The sequence below is a fragment of the Podarcis vaucheri genome, assembly GCF_965113315.1.
Source record: "Podarcis vaucheri genome assembly, chromosome: 17".
Lineage (NCBI taxonomy): Eukaryota > Metazoa > Chordata > Lepidosauria > Squamata > Lacertidae > Podarcis > Podarcis vaucheri.
The window spans coordinates 35716627-35737449 of record NC_138755.1 but is presented as its reverse complement, the minus strand read 5'-3'; the positions used below and the strand labels follow the sequence as shown (position 1 = coordinate 35737449).

Genomic DNA, 20823 nt, shown 5'->3' with positions numbered 1-20823 from the left:
ACCTTTCCCTGTCTGGACAGCCTTCACTCCGTGGCTGTGCCAGTCACTGGCAGAAGCCGTCAGTGGGCGTTTCCTAACCTTCTTCCAACATAAAAACTCCTTGACACCAATTCTCCGCCTAGACTCCCTGCGCGGAAGTTTTCTGCGCAGAGTGGGCGTGGCCAGCGGAGGTCCTGGACTCTCCCCGCTGGTCTCTGTGGAAGAGTCCTGGAGCCCTCTCTCTGAAGTCCTTCCCTGCTCCCCTTCCTCCCAGGTGTCATGCTGATTTCCTTCCCCAAGGGAAGTGTTTTCTCTCCCTCTGCTGGTCCCTTCTCCCGCATCGTCGGGGAGCCTTACCTCCACTCTTGGCTCCGATGGCAGTTCCCTGACATAGCCCAAATCTAGCTTTGAAAGCTGGAAGCCAGACATAATAATGGAGGCTGGGGGTGTTTCCAGGCTATCGCTATGTTCACATACCAGCAAATTCAGGTGGCACAAATGTTGACGATTGGAAGGTCTTGTGCCACAAACCAGTGTTCGAAATTACCATATTTTTCGCCCTATAGGACGCACTTTCCCCCCTCCAAAAATGAAGGGGGAATGTGTGTGCGTCCTATGGGGCAAGTGCAGGCTTTCGCTGAAGCCCTGAGAGCGAGAGGGGTTGGTGCGCACCGACCCCTCTCGCTCTCCAGGCTTCAGGAAGCTATCCACAAGCCTTGGGAGCCCGCGGGAGTTCCCGCCGGGCTCCCACGGCTTGCGGAGAGCTGCCTGCATCCCGAAGCCTGGGGCGCGCAGCGGAGCGCACCCCGGGCTTCGGGCAGCTCTCCGCAAGCCTGGGGAGACCGGCGCGACGTCACGCCAGGCTCCCTAGGCTTGCGGATAGCAGCCTGTTCTGGGGGCTGGGGTCGGGGGAAGCTCGGGCTTCCCCCGCCCCAGCCCTGCGTCGGGGGGGGGGTTTAAAAAAATCTTTATTTCCCCCCCCAAAAAAAAAACAACTAGGTGCGCCCTATGGTGCGCCCCGACCAAGTGAAAGTGCCGGGACACCAGGATGGTGCCTGATACCTCCACCATCAAGTGACTTTTCTTCTTTAAGCTCTTCACCTAGCTCAAGGTAGTCGTCTGAACTGGCAGATGTTTGACTTGAGAATCAATCACAGCCAGTCCATCATTTGGAAAAAAAATAAAACTTTAGAGCTGTCTTGCACCAAAATGGCAATGAGACATTCCATTTTGGAGACTGTAGCCTTGGTTTAAGAAGCCATTGGTGCTTAGCTTGTATATCTGAGTTTCTAACACTGCTGGCACAGTATAGGGGATCTTTCTCTGTCCTGGTTTTTCCTGCCTCTTCTGCCCTGCTGCCCCTCCCAGGCCAAACGCAATAAGTATCTGTTTATTATACACAGTAAAAGATTGGGAACTTTCACCCCACCTTGTGTATCAAGTCATTTTTTTATTATGATCAATGACCAGCTCAGCCTATGTATATTTATCTAGAGTCTTGGAAATGATTGAAGAAGGAACCGGGAAGTAAGATATAGAGGGAAATCTCAGCACGATGAAAGTTGGCTTCAGTGTCGTGTATGCCAAGCTCACATATGGGTTTTCCACACCTCCATGTTCAAAATTTCCTGCTCCTTGCCCTTATCTGTACTTGTTTGCTTTTATCTGCCCAGCTAGAATGATTCTGTGATGGCTGGTTTTATTAGTTCCTTAAGATATGAAAGGAAATGATCGCGCTCACCCTGCCAAGAAGCAGATTTATTGTATTTTTTTAAGGTGGGCAGACTGTCTTTACTCACATCCAAGCAGAATCAAAAGCAGTCATTTGCTTTCTACCAGGCCTACCCTATGGGAACGTATGCCCCCTCTTTTGTGAATGACCCATTACCTCCGTCCTAAATGCACGCGTGTGGTTCACGGCCTGTCCTTCCAGTGAGCACTCAGGGCTGATTTCCTTCAGAATGGATAGGTTTGATCTTCTTGCAGTCCATGGGACTCTCAAGAGTCTCCTCCAGCACCATAATTCAAAAGCATTGATTCTTCGGCGATCAGCTTTCTTTATGGTCCAGCTCTCACTTCCATACATCACAAAGTCTACCACTAGTGCATCTAATTTCCCTTAAGAAGGTTGAATACGCCTGGTGTCTCCTTCTACATGAGTCTATTCCAGTATCCTGAGCCAGTCATGTTATTTTGAAAGGCTACTGGATTCCCTTTGTTTCTGTTAAAAGTGTGCATTGGAGCCAGGCAAGTCTGTTGGCAGCTTACAATACTGGAAACCCATTTTGCTTTAGAATTCTGGTAAAGGAGTTTTAGGAGTTGTAGTTTCAGTGGCTGAGCTAAACCCCAAAGAGGTTTCATTTTGCATGTGGTTAGTACCTAAAGTTCAAAACACACACACACCCCAGAAGTGAAAATGTTCAAGACGGTTTAAGAATGGCTGTATACATTGCTGCCTTGTGTCTTCAGCATCTGTGTATTGGTTCCAGATAGAAGTGGGTGGACGACGGTTAGGCAAAGTGATCATGCCAAGTTGACTTCTATTTTAAGAACGCTTTTGAATCGGGCCAGCATGCCTTCTGGTCCAGCACTCTGTTCTCACAGTGGCCACCCAGATGACTACGGGAAGCCTGAAAGCAGGATTTTATCATGCCACACCCCCACACACCACATTTCATTCATACTTGGTCTCCTACCTGGTCCTGACCAGTCCCAGACTCAGCAAGGTTGTTGCCTTGGGCACCTTCAGACTATGATCAATAAGTCGTTTGCAGTGCATCAGCTCATTTCCATTTGACACTTCCTCTTCCTGAGCTGTTTCTGTTGTAGCTGTGAACTGCTGTGTAATGTTAAGAATTCCTGGTTGTGTTTGCTTGTTTTCCTCTCCCCTCCTCCTTCATTTTACCTTTTGTGCCATGTCTTTCAAACTGTAACCCTCTGTGCAGGGACCGTCTATAGATATAACTATTAGCTGCTTATAAAACTGTGCTACAGAAATGAGGCTTTATACACAGCAGATGTCAAATATTCGTATTTTTGGCATACAGTGAGTCAACTTACAATGCACGTTCAGTTTGGAGATAAGCAGGCATTCAATATAAGAGGCACGCCAATGAAAGCAAAGCTCAGTCAGGTTGGAACTGCCAAGTTCCACATAGAAATCTGTTTAAAACAGATTCCTCCTCCATGCGTATCTGTAGTTCACAGTGTTAACTTCACTGTAGTCTTGCTGTCTTAGCATTGATCATCAGAGCTTGAGCTTCATCAAGGCCTCAGAAGTATCTGACTGTGCCTGCATGTAAAGAAGTGGTACAATATTACCAGGGCTGCCGTTATAACAAAAACAAAACGGTGGGGGAGAATAAAACTGTAAGTAAAATGCTTCATTCTGAAAAAAAGAAAATAAATAACTACAGTTGTACCTTGGTTTTCAAACAGCTTAGTTCTCAAACGCTTTGGTTCCTGAACGCCGCAAACCCAGAAGTGAGTGTTCCAGTTTGTGAATGTTCATTGGAACCAGAACATCCGACGCGGCTTCCGCAGCTTCTGATTGGCTGCAGGAGCTTCCTACAGCCAATCAGAAGCTGCGCTTTGGTTTTCAAATGTTTTGGAAGTCTAACAGACTCCCAGAACGGATTCCATTCGACTTCCATGGTACGACTGTATCCAGTTTAAGCTGTGTGATAGCATCTACGAAGGGGACTGGCAACTTGTATCCACCCATAGCTTGGATGAGAGACCTTTGTGACCCAAGTACAGATGGCGACGATTTCTCACGGGGGTTCTGTTCATGCCCCCTGTGTTTTATACGGGGTGCGTATAAGTGCCCCGCCCCATGCCCCGCCCCAATTTTGCCCTGTTCTGCCCCCGTTTTGCCTTCTTCCGGATCCAGAAGTTCCTGTGTGTTGGCGATTGCGCGTCAGTTGAAGGTGCCTAAAATGGTTGCCATTTCTGATTCATCAGGCTAAATCTTCTCTAATACATTGTCCTCCATAAATGTATCCAGAATGAAATTCTGGACCCCTGTTCTTTAGGAGACTTTTTGCAAACCTATCACACTTCTTTAACAAGGCGCCAACGATCTCACACCATTGTCTTGTCTGACTTGTCTTGTGGTTTTTCCCTCCCTCCCAGTTGGCCCTTTGCGTGTGGAGTTTTCGCTGACTGTGGATTTGAAGAAAGTGGCAGACGACAACCCAGAAGTCAGGGAAGGAGGACGCTACACCCCAAAGGAATGCAGAGCGCTTCAGAAAGTGGCGCTTATCATCCCGTTCAGAAATCGAGATGAACACTTGAAATACTGGCTGTATTATCTTCATCCAATCCTTCAGAGGCAGCAGCTTGATTATGGCATATATGTAATTAACCAGGTAAGAGATTTCCAGATTCCAAATAGCCTATTGAGTTTGCATGTGCATGTTGTCACTTTCTTTCAGACATGTCGTGGACTTTTTGCTGAGTGAATTTTTAAAAACTGTATTGCGGTGTGTAATGCCTCGTGGTTGGTTTAACTCTGCTAGCAAGAGGAGTGGAATTGTGCAAAATTGTGTGAAAACAAAGAAAGTTTAGGAAAGGTTTTCCTCACACTTGTTGTGGTATTATAATATGCTCAGCTAAAGATTCTGATGGTTAAGGGCTCCTTCGTATAATACATTTTACAACACTTAGGCTTGGTCATGGTATATGAGCTCCTGGAGAGCATTTCCTTCCTTCTAATAGAAAACAAAATCTATACAAATCTAATTTAGCTACCCTTCAACTTCCCTCCCCTCCTTTCTGTGGTTATTTATTTTATATCTTTTTATTGATATAGCATCTAGATCAAGGGAAGTAATAGTGCCACTGTATTCTGCTCTGGTCAGACCACACCGGGAGTACTGTGTCCAGTTCTGGGCACCACAATTCAAGAAGGACACTGACAAACTGGAACGTGTCCAGAGGAGGGCAACCAAAATGGTCAAAGGCCTGGAAACGATGCCTTATGAGGAACGGCTAAGGGAGCTGGGCATGTTTAGCCTGGAGAAGAGGAGGTTAAGGGGTGATATGATAGCCATGTTCAAATATATAAAAGGATGTCACATAGAGGAGGGAGAAAGGTTGTTTTCTGCTGCTCCAGAGAAGCGGACACGGAGCAATGGATCCAAACTACAAGAAAGAAGATTCCACCTAAACATTCGGAAGAACTTCCTGACAGTAAGAGCTGTTCGACAGAGGAATTTGCTGCCAAGGAGTGTGGTGGAGTCTCCTACTTTGGAGGTCTTTAAGCAGAGGCTTGACAACCATATGTCAGGAGTGCTCTGATGGTGTTTCCTGCTTGGCAGGGGGTTGGACTCGATGGCCCTTGTGGTCTCTTCCAACTCTATGATTCTATGATTCTATGATTCTATGATTCTATTACTGCATATCCGATTCAAATATATTTACAAATTTCCCTTATCTTCCCCTCTAAACAAAAGGAAAAACGAACGAAGAAAAAAAAAGGGTGGATTAAGAGAAGTGAGGGAAACCCTTAGCTCATATTAACATACATGAAAAATAACCATAAATATATCTATATTAATTTAAACAGATAGATCTATGCAGTCCAGATAGGTATCCACACAAAGTTGACATTTATAAGAAATGTGTTCAAATTATAATTTATATTCCACCCTTTTTCAAAAGATCTCAGGGCAATGTACAACATTAAGAACACATTTTGTAGAGCCTAATAATAAAAACATAACACAAAGCATAACAATTGACAGCATGATAATAAAATAATGTAGCAAGGTGAGTGTATATCCTTCTTATTTTTATATTTCTGTTTGATAGATCTGAGCTGTTTAGGGTCATTGGGCTGACAGAGCTTCTTTGTACCTTGATGCTAAAACAGTGGCAATAGTTTGTTGGTACAGCGAGAGAAGCCTATAGCCTCCCTTGGCTACAAGTTGCCCAGACTGAGGGGATGGCTGTGGATCTGTGAACTGTCTGTGTCCAGGGCAGTCGTCTACCAGCTCCATCTGGTACGCCGGCTGAGACTGCAGACTGTCTCCCCAGAGTGGTGCATGCTCTGGTTATCTCTCGTTTTGACTACTGCAGTGTGCTCTATGTGGGGCTACCTTTGAAGGTGACTCAGAAGCTACAACTAATCCAGAATGCGGCAGCTAGACTGGTGACCGGGAGTGGCCACTGGGACCATATAACACCAGTCCTAAAGGATCTTCACTGGTTCCCAGTACATTTCCGAGCACAATTCAAAGCGTTGGTGCTGACCTTTAAAGCCCTAAATGGCTTTAGGGCACCTCCACTCCCATCACTCAGCCTGGACACGGAGGTCCTTCTCCAAGGGTCTTCTGCTGGTTCCCTCACTGCGAGAAGTGAGGTTATAGGGAACCAGCCAGAAGGCCTTCTCAGTAGTGGCACCCGTCCTGTGGAATACCGTCCCATCAGATGTCAAGGAGATGAAGAACTACATTACTTTTAGAAGACATCTGAAGGCAGCCCTCTATTGAGAAGTTTTTAATGCTTGATGTTTTGCTATGTTTTTATATGTGCTGTAAGCCACCCAGAGTAGCTGGGAAAACCCAGCCAGATGGGTGGTGTATAAATTATTATTATTATCATCATCAACATCATTATTTACAGGACTTGTAGCATTGGATTGGTCATTTTTGTGTCACCTGAGGTCCCAAGCCAAGGGATTTGGGAGTTGTACAACGATTGCAGTTGGGACTGCCTGCAGTTCCCTTCTCTAGCCAGCAGTCTTGGTTGATATGTGAGGTACTGCAGAACTTTTAACTGATAGGCTTGTATTATAATGGACTATACTTAGTTCTGTTGCATTGACTGCATATCTGTGACATTTAGTTGCATTCTGTTGTACTTGGAATGAGTTTACACATTATATTGAAAATTTTAGTTGCCTCCTCTAGTTGTTATCACACAGGGGTTTTGCTTGCCTGCTCAGAGTTATCTCTTAATGTCTTCTTTGTCTTTGTGCTGAGCTTTGGGGAAGCAGAATACACCTGTTTTTTTGGTGTGTGTGTGTTTTAGCTTTCTTAATCTTCATGAGCCAAATTGATGCTTTCTTCATGTGCCAGTTTCATAGGGTATGTACATCTGCATAACACAACCGTCTCATACTTTTTCCACAGAATAACAAATAGTTCCAGATTCGGGGCACCTTTTTTTAGCAGTTTAGGCAGGTTTCGTTTGAATGAGATTTCAATAAAGCAGTTATGAAATTACACTGATGACCTGGGGGCAGGTTGTTTGTTAGGTTAAGAGACAAACTTCATTGTTGCCATCAAACATATAATGTGTGTTTCCCCATTTGGCTCCCAAAACAACAAGCAGGAATGTTCCTTTGCAAAGCAGAATAGCCTTTTTTTAATATTGGTTTATGGCACGTCATCTTCCCTCTTGCTTTATTGCTCAGGGATGGGACCCGATTTCTCAGCAATGGTTATGTTCTGGGATTGCCTCTCAGTTTCAGCGCTGGCTGTGTTGGGGAAATCCAGGACACCACTGGTTCTTTTCTTGGGATGTTGGCAGGACAGATGATGGTCAGTGGTACATGGCACTTCTCTGCTCAGGATCATTGACTAGTGGAGGGGTTCAAAATGGTGCTTTAATTTTTCAAGACATGCTTCTGGAGGTCATGCGGTTTGAGTATCGCTGGGATATACATCTGATGTGGTCTTACTCTTTGCCATCTGATACCTACTACAAATGTCTTTAAAATGGAAATGCTTATCACGATTTGTTCAGTTAAACTTCTGTCTTGTCCTTTGAAATTTTTGTTTGCTTCAATCAGCATAGGATGGGATGTGAGGCTATTTAATTGTGTTTCCTTGTGGCTGAATGAAGGTTTCTAGTTCTTTTGCTAAAGAGTAATTTGTGCAGACATAGAAATAAGTTTCTATGTGGTAAGTTGATGGCACCCTGATCCAAAATATGCTTGAGTTGGTAAGAAATTCTGTTGACTTTCACAGAGCTTACTTACAAAGGTTATTAGCTTTCAGGGCTCTGATGAAATTCTGCAAAAAAGGGGCTATATAGTTTGGAAAGAAAAACAGGCGATGGTGGATAACAGTAAGCATACACAGGCTAGGTGTGTACAGAGTATAATTGTGTTGCTGCTTTTCCCCATTATGCTGCAGAAATCATACAAAAGTTACCGAGCATCATGACCTACCGTATTTTTCGCTCTATAACACGCATCTGACCATAACACGCACGTAGTTTTTAGAGGAAGAAAATCCGTAGGCATGCCACCCGTAGGCATCCCCTCCATAACACGCACAGACATTTCCCCTTACTTTTTAGGAGGAAAAAAGTGAGTGTTATGGTGCAAAAAATACGGTAATTTGTCAATGAAGCATTCAGTTTAGTTAACTTCCTTAAAGCAGTGTTAGTTTTGTGTGCATCAAGCAACATTGGCAATGAGCCTAAATTATCCAGATGGTATTTTTCTTGGGTTATGAGGAGCTTTTAAAACCTGCTAAGAAAACGTTCTTATTTCTTTGCTCTCTTGACAATTGCTTTCTCTCTCTTTCTTTTTCCCCCTCCCTTGTCTGTCCTTCCTTTGCATCCATTCTTCCTTCTCTTCTCCCTTCCTTCTAGGGGGGGAAATCTTACCTTTCTCTTGTTAAACCTGTCCTATAGCAAAGCAATCGCTGAAGCAAGGAGAGTTTGTATGTGAGCGATTGATTCTTACTCCGTCTGCGTCCTTCTGTACTCTGCATCTGGTAGGAAAAAGGAAGGAAGCAAGGAATGATGACCACCCTACTGCTTCAATGGTAACGTCCCACCTCTTAACTTTCGGCGAAATGCAAATTCAAACTTGAATCTACCTCAGGTTTACCATTGACTTTTGGAACCTCTGAAATGCATTAAATTGGGCTGAATACTGAAATGGAGATGGGTGGTGGTGCGGGGAGGGGGATGTGATTTGAGAATATGTAAAATGGAAGTTGGGCTGCTGGAGCCAGTGGAAAAAACTGGATGCTAATTGACCCCTCTCTAGTACGCAACTTGGATCACTCTTTTTAAACCATGGTCATGCTGGCCACATGACCCGGAAAAACTGTCTGCGGACAAATGTCAGCTCCCTCGGCTAGTAAAGCAAGATGAGCGCCGCAACCCCAGAATCGTTCTCGACTGGACTTAACTGTCAGGGGTTCTTTACCTTTAAGTTATTTGCTATGCAGTCACATCTCAATGGTGCACCTGCTCTCTGTTTGTTGCACAGTATTCTGGCTGAGATAATTGCTCAGTGGACACTCAACAGCCTGGTTTGCACAACATACTAAGCTATGGTTTATAAACCATGGTTTAGTTAACCATAGTTCAAAATGGTCCAAACGGGGCCTTGCAACTTAACCGTAGGTTACAAATTATGGTTAGCAGGCACTTGTTAACCAAGATTTGCAGTCAGTTGATAAAAGTTGGTTTACATTAACTTTAGCTTATAATTAAGCTATAAAACAGGCCTGTTCTACAGCACAGAGATTTGCTTTTGGGCTCCATCTAGCTTTGAAATTGCATTGACTTGTCTGACAAGGAACTCTTGTGGGCCTGCCAGGAAACTCCTCTTCAAAAAATTCAAGGCAGCATTATAGGGTTTACATAGCACTTACACCACCGGCCAAGACCTTTGCATGCATTTGAGTGTGTTGTCGAGCAGACTTAACAACCTCCTGAGGCAAATAGTTGCAAACAGCAACCTGTTTTTCAGAGATGCTCCCCCATAATAGATAGTCTTCTCACTGGACAAGCCTTGGTGAACTTCTGTGAACATCGGAGAGCCCGGGAACGCAGAGGGAAAAGCATTAAGCTACATTTATAGAAAGAACAGAGCAGCTATTTACTTGTTAACTTAAGAAATCTGCGCCTGCTGTTGCAACTTCCTAATGCGATAATCAATGAGAGATTTAATTAGCAAGGACATGAACTCTCTCCTGCGAAACAGAGGCAGGATGGGAAGCCTCTAACTTCTGAGCTCTGCCAACCTCAAGGAAGTAGCAACGTCCAAGTCTGAACTGAACTCGCCAAGCTTGCAACGCCAATCTTACGCTCTTCATTCTTTCTTAGATAATATTTGCGCAGGATAATTAATGCGCGCCAGCTGTTGCACATGTTGCAATTTTGGAGCAAAGAGCTCTGTGTGGGATTGGCTGACTTAGGAGAGCCAACGGGTTTTTTGTCTGCCCAGACTTGACAGAAACCTACAGCTGCTGCTCTAGGCAGAGGTCCAGCTGGCTCTCTGAACCAACTGGTAATTAGTTTGAGGCTTCTTATTTGAGGAACGCAGTGGAGGTGTGTTGGGTATCCTCAAAATGGTGTCTGTACAGTAACTCTTGCGGTCAGCTTTGCTGATTTCTAGTGATATATAGTGACATAAGACGCTGAGGGCTTGTCCACACTCTCACTTGTCCTGTGCTTTAGAAAGGTCCAAGCGGTTTTCCATTTGACCCTTGCTAACCACACCACCCCCACTGGAAAAACCCACTATTTAGCGTGAAATTGGAGCAAGCGTCAATCCGGAAAAAACCTGATTGACGTTTGTTCTCTTTCAGCTGTTGTTGGCATCCTTTTGTTTCAAGTGACAGAGGAGTGTGGCCTTTGGGGCAAAGAGAATAACAGCGCCGGCAGAGGCTGGCAACGTGTAGCTGCTACCTCCCACATTGCTTTTGCTGGTTTAGCAGCACTGAAGCGCTCTCTCTGGGGCACAAGCCTGGGCAGCGTGTATGGGGTTCCTGGGCTGCCCGGATGACAAGACCCTGTTCTCGGACCCACTGACATAGTCCAAAGGAAAGCAGGGCAATGCGTTTGGCACCAGCTTGGCTGCAGGAGTTGCTGGAAGGAGGCGTACAAGGCGCCATCTGTAATGTGTATGGGTTGCAGCCTCTACAGGCTTTGTTGCCTTGCTAAACCTTTCAGTCTGGGCAGCCCTTCACTTCGTGGCTGCCTCAGTCGCTAGCAGAATCCGTCAGTGGGCGTCTCTTAAATCTTTTCCAACATAAAAGTTGTTTGACACCCAGTCTCCTCCTACTCTCTCTGCGCGGAAGTCTTCTGCGCAGGGAGGGCGTGGGTAGCGGAGGACCCGTGCTCTCCCCGCTGGTGTCCGGTGAAGAGTCCTGGAGCCCTCTCGCCGATTCCCCCATCAGCCCCTCTATATCCCTGGTGTTGCGCTGATTTGCTTCCCCATCTGCGGAGCTGCCTCTCTCCCTGCTGGGCCCTTCTCCAGCATCATTTGAGAGCCTTCCCTCCGCCTCTAGCTCCGATGTCAGTTCCCTGACACCATCCAACCATCTTAGGTTCTCCCTCACCTGGTTTAGCTGGCCAGTCGAATCCATTTCCCAGGGTGTGTCTGCTGTCACATGCTGACAGTTTTTAGGAGCCACAGGTGAGAGCTGAGTGCAGGTTGGGGGCCAAAGTTGGACTAACTACCCCTGAAGGAGCACAATGTGTCCCCCACCAAAGGTACCACCCCTCCCCTAAAACCCCATACAAGTTTTCCTGTGTGAAAGCAGCAGGGCAAGCAAAGTTGTGGATGAGACTTTAAACAATTAAGAACTAGGAGACCCTTCTTCAGAGGCAGTGTAGAGATTGTGAATTTTGTGAAATCTTTGAAGGCAGGATGCTTAGCGAAATCTTCTTTTTGCTAGTTGATTATTTTAATCATTCAAATTATTATTTATACCCTGCTTTTTAGCCCTGAAAAGTGTCTTCCTAGTTAGCAAACAAAGAGGGAGTGCTGATAATACAAATTCTCTTAACTTGCGCCGAGCAAAAATAAAATAAAAATAGAGATGTTTATTTGGGGCTGGAATTTGTGTGTTGACTTCAGTATTGTAATATATAAATAGAAAATGCGCTGGGAAGATGTAATAACAGAGATAAATGCCATCCTAGTTCATTAAGGAGCTCAAATTAGGTCTGCTTTCTGTCTTCTCGGGAGAGAACTCGGAGGTGATGTCAAAACGTTTAGTTGTGTTCACGTTGGGGGTAGCTAAATTAATGATAGCCCAATACTGGAAGGAAGCTGTGGGTTTCAGTAAAACTAAATGGTGTAATTAAGTGTGGCATTTGTTATTAATGGAAAAGTTAAGAGTCCCCTCTCAATCTCTGTGTGCATATTTTGTTATTAAGACTCAGGAAAAAGGAAGAGAGAAAAAACACCCACATTTTTTCTGACTTTCCCTCTCCCCCCCTGTGGGTTTGGTCCTTCCATCTCTCTAGGGGTTAAGGGGCTGTTTGAAAGGGCTGGTTGCCTTGCACATCCCACTGGGCTAGACAGTTTTCCAAAACTCTGGGACAAGTTCTTCCCTTGTGTCCCCGCAGATGGAAGATAGAAATGTGATTTCTTTGTTGTTATCCCTATTTCCCAACCCCACCTCCCCAGGTCTGCCAGTCTTTCTTCAACCAGGACTTTAATCCTTTTCTCCCTCTGCCTTTTCCTTGCCCTGTTAAATTTGCAAAATAAGAAGAATAAGAATGGATAGAGCCTCTGCAAGCTGTACATTGGTTCCAGATGAACTGTTTTTCCCCCCTAAGGAGGCATGTTTCACCATACTCTGCTGCTGGCCAAACTAGATATTCTGTGGGTTTGGGAAGCTGGATCTCTGCCAAACCTCTAAAAAGCAGCGGGGAGTGCAATTTTGGAGGGAAGAAAATAGGTGGGGGCAGGATCCGCCCAGTCTCTCTCGGAGGTCCAGAGAGGCCACTTCCAGCTTTTGAGAAACAAGCAGAAACAAAATAAGGCACCAAAAAAAGAGTGGGAGGTTTGGACACATTCAGCATGGTCTACGTTTGTGCCATCAGAACTGATCTGTTTCTATTTATTTCCCTACGTAAGGGAGCTTTTAAGTGTTTAATGCTTTATTATGTTTTTATATATGGTGGAAGCTGCCCAGAGTGGCTGGGGCAACCAATGGGGTACAAATAAATTAATATTATTAATTATTGCTGACATTTACAAACCGTCTCAGTTCTTTAACAAAACTATATCTGTTAACAAAAAATAATAATCATATATTTTACCAAATATATGGAGGAGAGTTAAGTGGCTGGCACAGCTGCAACTGTCCCAGATATGTTGTCAAAGGGTAGCAGACGATGAAACTGGAAAAATAAATATTTCCTATGTAAATGCTCTCTTGCCCAGCTGAATGCCAGCTTTGACCTGCTTTTAATATTTACATCTTCTTGAACTGTTTCCAAGTGTTCAGTTTGTCTATGTTACATACATGCCAGGTGGATCAGCTGATCCAAAACCACCTGACCAAACTTTGATGGACTGCAAATGTATTTTGATTCTGCAGCCTGCAACAGAAGTTGTGTGTGTTGTGCAAACAGACAATGGCTCTGTTGCTTCTGTATGGAGTAGACGAAATTAATACGCAGCTAAATTTGGGCAACACAATTTAGGACTGTTCCTTCCCCCCCCCCAAAAAAAAAAGGAGGAGGTCAGTGCAAGACCCAGGAGGAACCTTACTGCTGTCTTGTCTTGAAAATAGTTTTAAGATAGAGTTTTATTTTCTTGGTTCAAATCTCTCTCCTTATGTTCTGTTTCACTTCGTCAGGTTTCAGCGCTGTGTCCAACCCCACTTCTCCATTTCTTGTTACATATGAACTAGCAGATATTCTGTTTCCTACTTTGTTTTCTGTGTTGATTTTGCCTCAGGAAAGAGCCTGTCACCAATCAGCAAGCAAGTTACCCCAGAACATTTTAAGCCAAGTATTCTGCCCTTTTAAAAAAAGGAAATAGTTCAAATTATGACCCAAGAAACTGAACCCAGCAACCTGTATACGTTATGCAGATTTAGTAGATTTTCATACTTTCAGGTTTCCCCCCACCTTATCCCCCAAGCTCAGAGCCTTTGGTTTAAAAAAACACCCTGTACTTTGTGAAAGTGCTGTGGGGGCCAGCAAAAAATGGCAGCAAAAAAAGAGGTGAACTCTCTATTGGTGAGTGCCATGACCAACCCCCCTGCCCTGCTTATCCGTATAATGCTTATTTAGGAAAAAAGGAAAATTGGAAGTGCAAACATACGTTTACATACACATGTATGTAATTACACACAAAATTACAACATGGTAAAAAACAATACATTGAAGAGTATTTCACCTTACATTTTAGTGAATGTATTTGTGGTTCAGAATAGCTTTTGGTTTTTTACAGTAAAATCCTCAGTATGAGTTCCGTTGAGCTTACTTTCTCAAAAAATTGTGTTTAGGGCAGCAGCCTAGAATTTTGGTAGCTTTTCATCCAGCCATTTAGTTGACATTCTACAGGAGCTTAATGGTTCTCTAAATATCTTTAAGACCTTGAACCCACCCAAACCTGTCTTTGGCAAGAATTTAACCTTGTTGCAATATAACCTTGTTGCATTTAAATAAATCATAAAGGTGTCTTTTCATTAAAGCATAATCAAGATATGGAAGTGTACAGAAGTGAAAGTTGGTTGTCTCTGGTGAGATGGCTGCTTCTTAAGTGCATGTGAAAAGGAGGAGGGTGTACATGAAAGGCTTTTATATTTATATCCGAATCCTTTGCTTAAGGCACTTGGCTTGTGATTTCCTTCCTGCAATTTTTTCCCTGTGGTTATTTATTGCACTGGGGAAAGAGGTGGGGGGGGTGGAACTAACACAATTCATTCAAAGAGGGAATTAACCACTAGAAAACAATGCCAGGGAATTTTCTAGACAATCTTGGTTTGTTATGTTTAAATTTCCCTAAAAGGAAGCGCAGTCAGCATTAAGAAACGTTTTTTAATAGTGCATTTCCAATATACAGAGAGCTTCATATACACTGAGGCAGGTAGGGGGCTTCATTAAATCCACCTAATGAGTTCACGGTTTGTTAGTTATTTTTTGATGATTTTCAAGATAATTATACAAAACCAAACCTATCTGCTGTTACATTGGTGTAGGTGAGCACCTCATACAGTATCGTTATATATTATATAACTAAAGGGATGTGAGACAACTGCTAAATTGTCTGTGTGCATGATCTATGACATCCATATACATTTGGCTATTTCTGGCAAAGATATGTACATACAGTATTTTGATCCATGGTAAATTGAATAAAGTCCCACCATACTGCATTAAAATACGTATTGTGGTTTTGCTTTACCCCGTATAAATCATAGATTGGGCATTATCTTCTCTGAGATTACAACAGACCAAATGTTCTTATGCCAAGGTTGTATAGACAGGTTGACTAACTCCTTCCTGTGCTGCACTCTGGAATTCATGGATGTGATGAGATTTTACCTGAGGTCTTCTCAACTCCCCCTCTTAGCTGCCCACCTTAGTGGAGAAAGAGGAGAGGGCCATGCAGGGATACTACTTTGGGCAGCAACCAAGTCATCTTTGTGTTTAGTTCTTCCACAATCTACATCATTTTGTTAACCCTTTTTATTTTTGTGGCCATTCAGCAAGGGGGCTGGGGACACGGAGACCCCCAGCAGCAGACAGGGCAGGAATCCATGTGTGAGGGAGCCTGGCTCGCACCCCCTCAAAATCATGCACATGTCCTCTCAAAATGCCTAATTATTTCTGAACTGAATGTTACTCTGCTGCTACTGTTAAAAATCCTGTTCTGGAGAGTATACATTTAAATAGGCTTTAAAGAGGGTGAAGACCTAGCAATACAACTGTACTTTCACGAAAGAGAGAGTTGCAAGATTGTCACGATAAGCCTTAAAGGAGAAAAAGCCGCTGTCGTCTCTTCAGTAAGGCTTCTCATGTCCTGCAGCCTTTTCCAATGCTAACCTTGAATGCTGGCATGAATTGTGCTTTCAGTGTTATCTGCATTGTTATCAGTGTTTTTCTGCATGGAACGCCTGTTTGCTTGATATGAGGTAAACATAAATTATTAGCTGGGCACACACACACACCCAGAAGGTGTTTATTTGGAAGCTGTGAGAAGTCATGGAAGCTGTGGTGCTACATTTGTCCTGCTATTAGGATCTTGGATGGGTGAATAGGGCTATGTTTGAGGGGTCATTATTACAAAGCTTTTCTGTCCATACAAGTTCAGTGCCATTTCTCATAACCCAACTGGGATTGTTGCTTTCATGAGTCTGGACTTGAGCCATGCCGATAGCAAACGGGTTGTGAGATTATGCCACTAAGGTGAACAAGTGCAAACTTGCTGATAACACATTGTTTTGTTAAATTCATCTCCTGCCCTTCTCCTTTCTGAAGACTTGAGAAGTAACAATTTCACAGGGGAAACTATAATATAGAATATTAAATTAATTTAGCAGTTACAGTGGTGCCTCGCAAGACGAAAAGAATCCGTTCTGTGATTCTCTTCGTCTAGCGGTTTTTTCGTCTTGCGAAGCAATCCCATTGAAGGATTAGCGGATTAGCGCTATTAGCGGCTTTTAGCGGCTTATCTGCTGATCGGATCAGCTGATAAGCGGCTTAGAAAAAGGGGGGAGGAGGAAAAAACCAGCAGGAACTCGCAAGACATTGTCGTCTTGCGAAGCAAGCCCATAGGAAATTCGTTTTGCGAAGCACCTCCAAAACGGAAAACTCTTTCGTCTAGCGAGTTTTCCGTCTTGCGAGGCCTTCGTCTTGCGGGGCACCACTGTACCTAGAAATGAGAGAGGCAGTGTCAGGCTGGACAGACTTTAAGCTTGCAAGGTCTACGTTGCTTTTACTTCAAACCATGAAGTCCACCCACTAGAGCCAAACACTGACTTAAAGAAACAGCCAGCATGTACTTTGAATTAAGGAGCAAGGCACCTTGGGGTCATTTCAGCCCAGGATTTTCTTTTCAGTACCAGAACAGGCCTTTACTCAAATATCCATGCTCAGTCCCATCCCCCCAGCTTTCTCCATTTCAGTAGCCTAATTTGGTGATGGAGTTGCTTTTGTTAACCAATGGAGAGCCATAAATCCTTTGTGATCTACTGCAAATTACCCAGAGATCTACCAGTAGATCCTGTTTTACCATTACCACTCCAGAGAGCCACTGTCAATCAATGTGCTGAGCTAGATGGACCAAATGCAGTAGGCAGCTTCCTATGAGAGCCAGTGTGGTGTAGTGGTTAAGAGCGGTGGACTCGTAATCTGGTGAACCGGGTTCGCTTCCTCGCTCCTCCACACGCAGCTGCTGGGTGACCTTGGGCTAGTCACACTTCTCTGAAGTCTCTCAGCCTCACTCACCTCACAGAGTGTTTGTTGTGGGGGAGGAAGGGAAAGGAGAATGTTAGCCGCTTTGAGACTCCTTAGGGTAGTGATAAAGCAGGATATCAAATCCAAACTCTTCTTCTTCTCTTCTTATGTGAGTAGTGGATAGAACATCAAATTCCACTTGGCCATGAGGTTTGCTCTCTTTTTGCCTTACCTACATCCACTATACAGTTGTTGGGGCTAAAATGTGAGACCCCTCTAAAATGTGGTCAATTAATCTCTGTTTAACCCTAGTAAACTGAGTACCAGGTCAGTCTCATAGCATTTATGAAAGCTATTCTGTCTTGGAATTTGCTAGACATACATAATCTTTAGAACAGTTTTCTCTACACTTTTGGAAGCAAGGCAATCCCCTAATATACTTCTGAAATACTTGCTCATGAGAAACGTTTCTTGAATGAGCATCACATTTTAATTCTCCTTTCTTACAATTTGGCTTTTATGTTTCTATAGTAATCAAGAGCTGCTTTTTCGTGTGTGCAGTCAGCCCTGGCTTGTTTTCCTGAAGGGTTAATTAAAATAAGAGAAACGTGTGGTTTCAGCCATATCCTATGTCCTCCTTAAATTGGCAAGGACACTTTTTAGTTTCGTTGATTTAAGGATTTAAGAATCCTGTAATTCTTGCCAAGTTTGTGAACAACTTCATTATATTTGAAAGTCAGAGCAGATTACAATTTAGAAACTCTGAAAACAAACTGACAATACATTATTGCAGAAACCATTTACTTATTAAAACAGCTATAAGAATAAGGTATATTTAAGAGCACCTTCAGGTATCTTTTACTCCCTTGTATTGCATTAAAAAAACAGTATGAATGACATGAAAATTAGGGAACTCCCAAAAGACAGCAGCATTCTCCTGTCCCAATCTTTTAAAAACAAAAAACAGGCTTTTCCTTGTATTTCCTCTTATCAGTCTCCACAGGCCTTCTTGCTTATTACATTGGTTCCAAGAATAATATCCCAGAATGAAACTGAGAACTCAGTGTCTCTCCCGCTTCACTTCCTACAGAGAGAAGGTTTACTAGCTACCTTCTAATCTAGAAGATGCCATGTTTTATTTTGAATATGGGATCTCGTCAAGTACACAGCTAATCCTAAATCTAGGACCTCAGGGAGGTACCATTCCACATAAGATCATTTAATGTGTTCCTCAGGAGGAGTAACTCTTTTACACACATATATAAATATAGTAATAAGAAGCACAGCTTTATCAGATGTTCAGTATTTGTATTGAGTGAGATCCAAATTGCCTCCAATATCTTCCTCCTCTTCTATAGGACTAAACCCTTTTTATAGAGGTTAGGTACCACTTCTAACCTATCACTTAATGGGAGGAAATGAATCCTTATCAATTTCCTATACAGTGGTATCTTGGTTGAAGAACAGTCCTGTTTATGAACGATTCAGTTTTCAAATTCAGCAACATTGGAAGTAGTGTCTTGGTTTTCAAACTTTACCTTGGTCTAAGAATGGAATCTGAACATTGGAAGGGCACCGGCAGGTTTAAGAACGGTTTCAGTTTAAGAACAGACTTCCAGAACGGATTAAGTTCATAAACCAAGGTGCCACTGTATTAGTACAGTGGTACCTCGGTTGTCGAACAGAATCTGTTCCACAAGACCGTTCAACTTCCGAAACGTTCGACAACTGCAAAGGGCAGTTGGCAAAGTTGATGGAGAAAAAGGAAGAAAACGCAGTGGAAGCCATTCAACTTCCAAGATGCATTCGAAAATGGAAGCAATTACTTCCAGGTTTTCGGCGTTAAGGGGTTCCAAGATGCTCAAAAACCGAGATGCCACTGTATAACTGTAGCTCAGCAGCCAACCAGCTCCCTAACAGACTTGCTTTGCTGTGCTTCATGTTACCTAATTTTGTTCAAAGGAGGGGTCTGTGTGTGGCCTGCCCATAAGAAAGCAATAGGTCAGAGCACGTCAAGTGATATTTCCAGGCTCCTACAGAACCTTCTGGGTTAGAGTTGTTAAGTGAATCACAAACCACGGCAGGAGACAAAAATGGGGTCACCTGTGAACTTCAGGAAGAAGTCAAGGCCTTTAATAAGGAAAATAAGCTTCTTATTGACATTTTTAAAAATCATAAATCTTTTCTGAAGCTGATCTCTCTCACACACACTCCATATCCCATAAATGAGATTGGGATCTGGTGGAATCATCTGGCTGATACATTTTTTGGCGTCGCTGGGGCATACCAAAATGTAAGTGGTTTATAAGTAAATGGTTTATAAGCAAGGTTCTGGAGTGAGTGGTTGCAGACCAGACAAGGTTTAGGCTTGGTTTGGGCACAGAAACTGCTTGGTCACCCTGTATGACGACCTCCGTCAAGAGAGAGACAAGGGGAACATGTCCCTGTTAATTCTTCTTTGACCTCTCAGTGGCTTTTGATATCCTTCTGGAGCGACTGTCCAGCTAGTGCAGAATTCAGCGGCCAGGTCACAGAAGCAAGATGGTTTGAGCATATCACACCGATCCTAGTCCAACTGCACTGGCTACCTATTAGTTTCCGGGCCCAATTCAATTTACTGGTTTTGACCTATAAAGCCTTAAGTGGGTCAGGACCGCAATCCCTCAAGGACTGCCTTTTTCCATACAAACCTATCTGGACCCTGAGATCATCTTCTGAGGCCCTTCTTTGTGCCTCCTCAAGAGGTCCAGAGGGTGGCAACACGAGAACAGGCGTTGGAAAGCCGTGAAATTAGGGACTTGGTGCATATGCTCTCAGCCTCCCCAAGGTTTCAAGAGAGGTCTGTGTGCAATGCAAAACAAGCAAGACCCTGGAAAATGCATGCTTCTTTCGGGTTGAACCAGCTGATCATAATTTTAAGCTAAACTGAACAGAAAAACATGGTGGATGAAACGTTGGAGAGAACTTTGCCACCCGCATGTCCACATTACTGCTTGTGAAGGGCCAGGCCTATAATGAATAGTAAATGTTAACCAGCTTTTCTTGTCTGTGCTTAATAGCCCTTCTTTTTCTTACATTAGGGTGGAGAAGCAACATTTAACCGGGCAAAGCTTCTGAACATAGGCTTCACCGAAGCTTTGAAAGAATACGATTATGACTGCTTTGTATTCAGCGATGTTGACCTAATCCCTATGGATGACAGAAATATATACAAGTGTTACAGTCAACCCAGGCACCTCTCTGTGTCGATGGATAAATTTGGATTCCGGTAAGAAATCAATTGCTAACATTTATTCGACGCTAGCAAAAAATCACATAATAATAGCATGGCTGTTAATATCAAGAGTGGATTAATGTTCGGAACCTGTACCCATGTTGGCTTGCTCACTCTACACTGGGATTACTTATGTTCCAAAGTAGCCAACTTCGCTCTTCTCTGGAATTGCTCTACTCTCAAATCTGTGATCTGTTTGCCTAAAGTTTTTTTTTATTTGTTTCTTTAGATACTTTACTTACTGTTCTTCAGCCAAGAGGCTTTCAGAACAGTTTATATAAAAAATAATGATGCGTTTTTAAAACAACAACAACAGTAAAACCATTTGCCTTGTGGGAGGCAAGGTCTGAGGTCCATTTTAGATGTAATGGGGAAGCCTTGTTTCCCATAATATGGATGAGCTGCTGTTTTCCTTCACTCACTTCTCCTCTGGCACTTGACAGAGAAGA

At 43.5% G+C, this 20823-nt stretch overlaps 1 protein-coding gene across 1 annotated transcript in view; it reads left to right on the top strand.

The window, feature by feature from the left end:
* B4GALT1 (beta-1,4-galactosyltransferase 1) overlaps positions 1–20823 on the top strand; it is a 47889-nt gene that overhangs the window by 17330 nt on the left and 9736 nt on the right. Inside the window, exons 2-3 of the mRNA XM_082205126.1 lie at positions 4114–4349; positions 20181–20368. Of these exons, the coding sequence (XP_082061252.1) occupies positions 4114–4349; positions 20181–20368 (424 nt within the window). The remainder of the gene's footprint in view (positions 1–4113; positions 4350–20180; positions 20369–20823) is intronic.